Source organism: Lactuca serriola, chromosome 8 (assembly GCF_051521515.1).
Source record: "Lactuca serriola cultivar US96UC23 chromosome 8, Lser_US96UC23_V15, whole genome shotgun sequence".
In the NCBI taxonomy this organism is placed as follows: Eukaryota; Viridiplantae; Streptophyta; class Magnoliopsida; order Asterales; family Asteraceae; genus Lactuca; species Lactuca serriola.
This window is the reverse complement of record NC_136415.1, coordinates 116,279,355-116,289,177: the sequence shown is the minus strand read 5'-3', so window position 1 is coordinate 116,289,177 and position 9,823 is coordinate 116,279,355. Positions and strand designations below refer to the sequence as shown.

The 9,823-nt window shown below is 29.0% G+C and overlaps 1 protein-coding gene across 1 annotated transcript; it reads right to left on the bottom strand.

Annotated features, from left to right (window-relative positions):
• Positions 1-8,815: 8,815 nt before the first annotated feature.
• Positions 8,816-9,510, bottom strand: LOC145067324 (putative L-ascorbate peroxidase 4, peroxisomal). The gene is made up of 2 exons (XM_079014490.1): positions 9,316-9,510; positions 8,816-9,013 (listed from the first exon to the last, which is right to left on the bottom strand). Exons 1-2 carry the CDS (start codon positions 9,508-9,510, stop codon positions 8,816-8,818), a joined length of 393 nt encoding a protein of 130 aa, XP_078870616.1.
• Positions 9,511-9,823: the final 313 nt, after the last annotated feature.

Genomic DNA, 9,823 nt, shown 5'->3' with positions numbered 1-9,823 from the left:
AACTGTTCCGTAATGCATTTCTGGAACAGATCGAGATTTAGGCTATCACGAGTGGAAGATGGTGAAGGTGGTGGCAAGTGTGTTATAGAGTTGAACACCATTCCAGGTGTGGTGTGGTCATAGTAGGAATTGGGGGGGGGGGGGGGGGGGGGGGGGGGGGCTTCCCATTGGGTTTCAGGTTTTTTCCGTCGGGTTTCGGGTATCTTATCGGGTTTATAAAATTCATAACAAAATCTTTATTCCGTTTTAAGATATCCCGATGTATTATAAAAAATACATGTTCTATCATCCCTTTCAAATTAAAAATATAATGGATCACTTTAATAATTGTTAATAACTAAAAAGATTATTTGATTTAATCAAAACATAAAAAATGATTATTCACACCAAATTTTTAAAAACTAAAAAGACTGTCCATAGTAAGTATTTTATCTTTGAATGCATGTAATTAACATCAAAAGAATTCGTGTGTGTGTGTGTGTGTATATATATATATATATATATATATATATATATATATATATATATATACATACTAGGTTATAACCCGTGCAGTACACGGGTTGATTATAAAAAAAATATTTAATTGGAATTTGTGAAAAAATAAAGCACAGTTCATGTACAATTCTATTATTAATTGACAAGTTTATAACCCGTATAATATACGGTTGATAAATTAAAGTAAGATAAATAATAATTGTAATAAAATAAATGGAATAGGAGATTATTTATAGTTGATTATTTCATATAATTGATTACCAAACATTTTGAATTTCAAAATCTTTATTAATAATGCTAATTTTAAGGGATTTAAAAGAAGATTTAAATTTAAATGTAAAATCATTAATAAAAAAAGACATGTGTAATTTTTTGAGAATAAAAGAAAAAAATTCAAAATTATAGAAAAATGACACATGACAAGTTTAGGATTCTTTTATTAGGAGAGAGAGATAAGCCATTTTGAGTGGACCATTTGACACCTTTTTCTTTAAGTATATATAACTAGCTGTGAGCCCCGTATACGGGTTGGATAAAAAAAATATAAAAGTTTAAACAAAAATTTATTTAAATTTGAAATTTAAGATGTGAATTTAAAAGGAAACATATTAAATATTATATGAGTTGTAATATTGTAATTTATTGGTTATTTTCTATTAAGACAATTATTAATTAAGGTGTAAATATGATGTGTTAATTAAGAAAGATAAAAAAAATGAGAAAATGACAAATTGAAAAAACATTTATTCAAAAATACCATAAAATTACAAGTGTCAAAACTCATAAGAGATTGACATGTGGCAAAAAAAACATTTATTTATTAAGGAGGATATATATATATATATATATATATATATATATATATATATATATATATATATATATATATATATATATATATATTCTTTTGATGTTAGTTGCATGCATTCAAAGATAAAATATTTACTGTGGACAATCTTTTTAGTTTTTAAAAATTTGGTGTGAATGATCATTTTTTATGTTTTGACGAATTAAACTAAAATTAAATCAAATATCTTTTTAGTTTTTAAAATTAAATCAAATAATCTTTTTAGTTATTAACAATTATATATAATTGGGTCGGGACGGGACAGGTCGGGCAGAGGAGAACCCACTACGGCACTACCTGCCCTGAACCCGATAACGACCCGTTACCCGACCCGAAATGATCGGGTTTCCGGTTTCCCCGTCAGGTTCGAACTTTTTTGCCATCCCTATGTCATAGTCATTGTACCATTGTACGTGATTTGGATTACGGGTGTTACTAAAGGAAACAATCATATGACCGCTATTTTCTTTCCGAGCAATTAAATATTTTTTTAGTTTTTTGTTCATACAAATCCTCATATCCAATTAAATAGTGACACGTGTAACATTAATGCTCATTTAATAAAATTTATTGATATTTTAGTATATTAATATGACACATATCATAATTTAATTGGATAGAAGGATTTATAGGAACAAAAGTAGAAGAATATTTAATTTCTTTTTTTTTTCAAGGCTATAAATAGTGTGTACCAATTTTATAAAATTCATACTCTTTTTACTTAATACTTTACACAAAAACACTAAAGTGTTGTTTGTTTTTTGTCTGCAGATCTTCTTGATCTCTTCTGTTTGCGCCGCACAGTCCACACGCAAACATTAATCTTCATAGACTGTTCGTTTTTTTGAAGACTGCAGATCTAAAGATGTTTGTGCGCCCTCTTCTTGGCACAAATGTGGACCAAAGTTTTTTAACATCTTCAGATATCTTCCAGCTTAAAAAAACACATATATCTTTATTCTTTTTAGTTTTTTTTTTTTAATTTATATTTATTCCAACTTTATTATTGATAAACGATTTATAAAAAAAAAGTTACAATACTTTAAAAAAAGATTCGATGACACAAACATGATATTTTGACATATTTAAAAATAAATATTTATTACAATAATGGTCATTGAAGTTGTTTATATAAATATGAAAAAAAAATATAATATATTCTTATATTTTTGTGCCAAATTTTATAGAACATTATTTAATACAATATCGTCAATTTCTTGGGAAAATATTTATGATACATTTTTAATTGATTTAATTAAAAAAATCGAAGTTTATTTTCATCAATTTATGTATCAAATTCATTGATTCTTAATTATAATATTTACGGTATAACTTTGTGACTAAAATTGTTGGTTTTTATCAAATATATAAGTTAATTCGTACCATTTTTATTTTCATTTTTGTACAATAATACATAAAAGTTGATCTAGATTTGTTAATTATTTATAACAAAGTCATAAAAATATTAAAAAATCACTTTGAAGTTTTAAAAAATCAGTTTATTTAGATTTTAGTTTTATTTTACTAGCTTGCAAATGTTAAAAAAATAGTCTTATTTTTTCAAACTACAGACGTTTAGTTCGCCTCTTCTACTGCAGAGGTCTATAGATGTGGTCCGCAGATTGCAAACATTTTGCCTTAGAAAAAACAAACAGCACCTAAGGAAACATTATTCATCCGGTGACAATGTTTTTCTTAATGTTTTATTTCAAGTTATTACTACAATGTTCGATGCACTATGTGAAAGTTTGAATGCCCTCAAAAGAAATAGAATCTAAACAGGAACCGTGAAGGTGCAAACGAATGTTTTGTGCATGACTACTTTGTCGATGATTGTTTGTATGATAACAATATGTATTCAAACATCATTATCGTTTTAGTAGAGATTTATTTATGTGTATAGCTAACAAATTGAAAGATATACAAGATCTTTGAATTCAGAATGAACGTTAGAGGTAGATAAGAGTTCGCTACGATACAAAAGTGTACAACAACACTTCAACATTTGGCATACGACATCACAATGGATGCAATAGATGAATATGTTAAGTGTTTGAGAGATCTACTCTAGAATATACATATTTATTTTGTGAATATGTGCTAGAGCTTTATGGTCACATATATTTGCGACATCCGATGAAAAATGATATTGAACAATTATATGTGACACATAGCAAGAAACATGGTTTCCTGGAAATGATTGGAAGCATTGGGCATAAGAAAATTGTATGAATCCATGGCGAGGTCAATACACACACGGTGATCATGGATATCCTATGATAATGCTAGATGCAGCGATGTCACACGATCTATGGTTTTAGCATGCATACTTCGGTATGTCGAAGTTAAATAACGACCTGAAAGTTCTTGGTGCAACACCGATATTCAATGAAATTTTGCAGCACAAAGCACTTGAGTTACCTTTTATTGTTAATGGAAATGAGTACAAATATGGTTATTATCTTGATGATGAGATATATTTGGAGTACGCTATATTTGTCAAATTTTACACATATCCACAAGATAAAAAAAGAAAAATGTTCAAAACAACACAAGAAACGACAATAAAGGATGTGAAATAGAATTTTGGAGACATAAAAGAGAAATTTAACGTACTTAAATATTTGGCACAATCATGGGACCTGGAAAAACTAAGGAAAACAATGTATGTTGTGCTAATTTTACATAACATGATAATAAAAGAGATGAGATATTTTCATGTATAAGTTGAACGACGAACTTAGTCCACAAGCACAGATAGTACTCGGTACACAACCATACTTCGAGATAAGTTTAGAGATACAAAATGCAAAAACGCATCATCACGATTTGATAGAGCATATATATAAAGAAAACGACAACAATATATAGACGATGATGATGAGGAGAACGATGAAGACGACGACTGCGATGAATATAAATTACTAATTTATTTTTAGTTATATCATTTTTATTTTTAATTAATATTATATTATGAAATTAAATATTATTTATTAAATGTTTTATTAAAATATAAAATTAAAATAATATTGATGACGTGGAGTGTTGACCATTTCATAGGAACTACTAAACTAGTGACCACTCGTGATAGATTTATTGACATCTCCAAATCATCTAGATTTTTCTATGAATAATTAGTTTGTTAAATATAATTACAAGAACTATGTAAATTTATTAATAAAACTATCTATGTGATTTTATATAAGGTTAATGACTTATAATGGTAACATATTTTAATTTTTGTACGTATTTATTCATTTATAATTTTTATATACATATGATCGTGAAACTTGTTTATACTGCACATAAAATACCATTCTCACCGACTATTATAGGTTTATCCATTTTCAAGTGTCTTTGACAACTTTGGACATGAGGGCATACTCACACACACACTTTTTTCTTTCTTTCTTTCTTTCTTTCTCTCTCTCTCTCTCTCTCTCTCTCTATATATATATATATATATATATATGTATATATATATATATCTTTCTTTCTTTCTCTCTCTCTCTCTCTCTCTCTCTCTCTCTCCCCAAACTCCATTTCTTCCCTTATTCTTCTCCAACCCTACCCTTTTTCACCTCCATTTTTAGAGATATGAATAGTATTCCCCCGTATATATGGGGGAATACTATTCATATCTCCAAAAATGGAGGTGAAGTTTGGTTGCCAATTTTAGTATCTTTCATTTTTATTTTATACATTTCTAGTTTATTTTATCTACTAATTATAATTTAAATACAATATTTAATATTTATAATATCATGTTATATACTAATTTATATTAATTAATCATAAATATAGAGTTCAATTAGTAGAGGAGTGTATTTAACAATATATATAAGTTATAAAAATGGAATATTCTAGGAATATACTTTTTGGGGTAAAAAATAGGGTAGAAAATGGAGTAGGGCTGGAGATGAAACACTATTTATTCTATTTTTTACTCCATTTATGAGGGAAAAATGAAGATAGGTTGGAGATGGTCTTAGGTTTGCTCTTCAACATACACATACAAACATACACACACACACACACTTAGGCTAGGGGTATACTCCTCGTATTCTCTTCACACATTATTTTCCCCACACTCTCCTTTACCTAGGAAATGGTCACCCCTCATTTCTCCTTACTTTATACACACACACACACACACACACATATATATATATATATATATATATATATATATATATATATATATAGAGAGAGAGAGAGAGAGAGAGAGAGAGAGAGTTAAGATCAAATAAGAAGGAAATTTTTGGTAGGAAGGTAAGAAGTTTTTTTTCTACATATTTTTTTCGCGAACAAACAAAATGAATCATTAGATGATTCATTTGTAAGATGATTCACAAGAAAAAAATTCTCAAAAAAATATTTCGATGATTCATTTATACAATGATTTTGTTGTTATTCAATAAAATTATCATAAAAATGAATTTTTTTTTAATTTACTTAAAAATGAATCATAAAGATGTTTTTTTTGGGAATTTTTTCTTGTGAATCATCTTAGTGATTCATTTGTTTTGTTTGTCAAAAAAATATGTAGAAAAAAAACTTCTTACCTTCCTACCAAAAAAAAATTCTTACCGGATCTATATCCTATATATATATATATATATATATATATATATATATATATATATATATATATATATATATATATATATATTAATAACTCCAAAATATTCACCATAATAATAAACAATTTATTAATAAAACAATACGTTCCACAAATTGTAGAACATGTATCAACAACATTAGGTGTTACCGTGTTAGAGTAGAGTTTCAACTTGCCACTTTATCAACACATATTCAAGATATAACAAGTTCCTCAAGACATCTCACAATCTACTATGAGCTAAACTTTATGACCAATTGTCACCAAACTAATCAAACTTTATAATAAAACTGCTTACTCACTTAATCTCGTAAGCTACTAAGGTGCTGTTTGTTTTTTTGAAGCAAAAATCCATAAAGTCTGCGGACCACCTCTGCAACCCTCTACGGTAGAAGAGGTGGACCAAACGGCTGCAGACTGTAATAACAAGTGTGTTTGTTTTTTAACATCTGTATGCTGCTGCAGATATTAAAAAATTAAAATAAACTGATTTTATAATCCGAAAATAATTTTTTAATATCGAAAATTTAATAATCTATGATATTTCGGCAAGAATTTATGATATTTCAGCAAAAATAATGATATTTTAACAAAAAATAAAGATATTTTAGCATAAAATAATGATATTTCATCAACAAATTATTATTATTCAATATAAAAAAAAAAATTCAACAAGAAAAAACAAAAACACGAAAAAAAATGTGAAATAAGATTTTAGCAATATATAATCAATATTTTAACAAGAAAAAAAGAGGTTGGAAGAGGTAGGAAGAGACAAAACAAATGTTGCGCCAAGAAGAACGCGCACAAAGTTTTTTTTAATCCGAAGACTTCTGAAAAACAAACATCTGCAAGATGAAAAGTGTTGCGTGTGTGTTGCGCCGCGAAGCAATAAGAAATTTGAAGATGTTTTTTCTAAAAAACAAACAGCACGTAACTAAATCTCTCAGTTCTAACAATTCCACATGTTAGAGTTTATAGCCCATATCAACCAATTTGTGGAATTTACTGTAGGATTTACAACAAACTTCATAATAAAACCATATTTTGACTTCTAACAACTAACTCGGGTTCCAAAACTGTTCATAATTATGTTATAAGACACAATAACGTAATAACAGAAGAAGAGAATACAACAGGGTCGACAAATCATACCCTCGCGTTCTAGCACCGACTCTACGGTCATCATCACGAGAATTAACTCACTCTAGCTCTATTTTGATTTCAATGTGTTCAAAACCCTCCAAATGAACACAAGACTCCGTTTATATACAACAAGATTCTGAGGAATCACGTCACGACTTACGCCACATGTCTCAGCCATTTGCCACATGCCTTGACTTCTCAACACACGTCCAACACCAGACACTTCATCGCGTCACAATCATTATCACCCATGCGTCACAACCAATATCACCCTCGCGTCGCGACCTTAGACTATTGACCGAGACTTTACCCGTCTTTGACTATCACGTCATGCATATATATAGTCGTGTCGCGTCTTTCCAGAAATTGAAATCTACTTTATAACTTATCATATTCTCCTTCCATTTAACAACTAAACTCCCATACACATTCTATAAACAACTTAAAGAAACTTTGTGCTTTATTTCCCTTACTTGTTCCATAAACAAGTTATACTCCTTGAAATAATACATGTTACAAAAAATGGATATTACAATGATGTTCCCGGTTTCATCAAGCGAATGAAGAAACTTTAAAACTAACAAACAATTAGTTTTCTCAATGTTAAACAAACGGTTAGTTTTATCAATGTTGGAACTTTCTCATGCCATTCACTAAAATAAGCAAAAAAAAATGATGTATTTGTCAGTTTATTCATTTAGAAGCTCAACTGTGAGCATGTTAGTTATTACCTCCATATATGATTATATGGGGAAGATGTCAATTTTTTATCTCAAAAGTAAATCAGAAGTTTTGTACACTTTCAAAAAATGGAGTCACTGTTGAAAATGAAACAAATTTGAAAATTAAGTGTTCAAAATCGGATAAGGGAGGTGAATGCAAAAGCGTAGAATTTGTTGATTATTGTGCTGAAAATGGAATCAAAATGCCCCTTCTAAAAATGATTTTGCAACAGGCTATAGTAGAAACAAGAAAACAGATTGTAAAGATCAAGGACGTGTATGATGAGATTTCATAAGAGGACTTCTACACGAAGAAAATGCAATCAAGAAAAATATACAATGTTGTTTCTAGATTTAATATTATCCACATAGACTGACCAAATCACAAAGTTGTTAACTAAAAATCCCAAAAGAAAATGTAGCCAAAAAAGAACAATTTATGTTTGCATTTTCAGAGCTTGAGGTTTTAATCGTTGTGACTTGTGACTTGTGACTTCATGAATCCTGAGTTACCTGTTGCCAGAAATACAAAAGTTAAAATTACAAATTAGATCATACATGTTGCACACATTAGCAGATTAACAAAATGCCTTTACATGTTTACATTTTAAGTCGTTAACACGTAAGACCATTGGTTATTAGAAAGAGGTTGAAAAAAAAAACTTTTTTTACATGAAGGTAATGGATCAAGTGCAAATATTTCCAACAATGTATATATATATATATATATATATATATAGACACACACACAGAGAGAGAGAGAGAGCAACTACCATTAAACATTGTATTACTATTACACCAAAAAATACAGGGCAGAAAAATATGACTTAGCAGGAAGGATATACAAATGAAAATCGGAGAACATATGATTTGTGTTATTTAATGTGAAAGTCCTCATAGAAGATGTACACATTTGGAAACAATTTTTGTTTTATTGTTATATTTCGAATTAGTAAAATTTTAATAGCAATTATTTAATTCTTACTTTTCCTTTACACGATACCACACCATGATAATTGAAGCAGCAATGATCACCCCTGCAATGGTTTGTGGCAACACATAACCTTTCTTATTCTTCTTCATCTTGTGGTAAAGATGAAAAGGTGGCTTTTTAATGAAACCTAGTTCAGAGAGCTTCTTGTGTGCTTGTGCATACTCCTTCAAAAACAACTCTGGAATCTACATTTGAACGATTCGGTATAAACACAATAATAATAAAAAATAGTAAGATGCAAGTATTTTGCTATTATAGGTAGAACATAAAGTAGATAATTGTGAGTACGTTGCTAGTATGGGTAATAAAACAAAGTTAATTGTCCAAGCTAAAATACCTTGTTTTCTAGCATACATCAAAATGGTTTAGTAAGAAAATGTTGAAAAGTACAATGATGTTATAGGAAGAAATAATAAACCAAATAAATGAAAATGTGCTGACATTTCTTGCAATTAGAATTGGTGATATCATATCTATGGGTCTATACCTCAGCATACTTCATAACATCACAACGGAACTCATCAAAAGTCATCATTGTCCGGTCTGAAGGAATGAGTGAAGTTCCATCCGACTCTCCTATCAGTAGGTTTAAAAACTCTCTTCTCACCAACGCCTGTGGCTCATGCCAAACCAGTTCTTCCCTGTACTCTCTCAGTAGGTTGCTGGTTTCAAAAAAATTCATGTTATATTATTTATTTATTCCAAAAGACACATATACATGCTTTCCAAATACTTGGTGTTATCAAATATTAAGAAAATAGGTGAAATGCAAGAAATAGAAAATGTAGCATTCTACTTTCTTTTCTTTTTTCTATTTAGCACTGGATGCTATAATATAAGTACATGAATAAATGAAAGATAATGTGCCATTTCTTTCAGTTAGCACATAGAAAAACTATAATTCGTCATGTTTAAAAAATATCAACAAAACTTACATAAAGTATGAGTTATCAAACTTGAGTGGCTTGTCAGTCCAAGGACCATCAAAGTTTGAT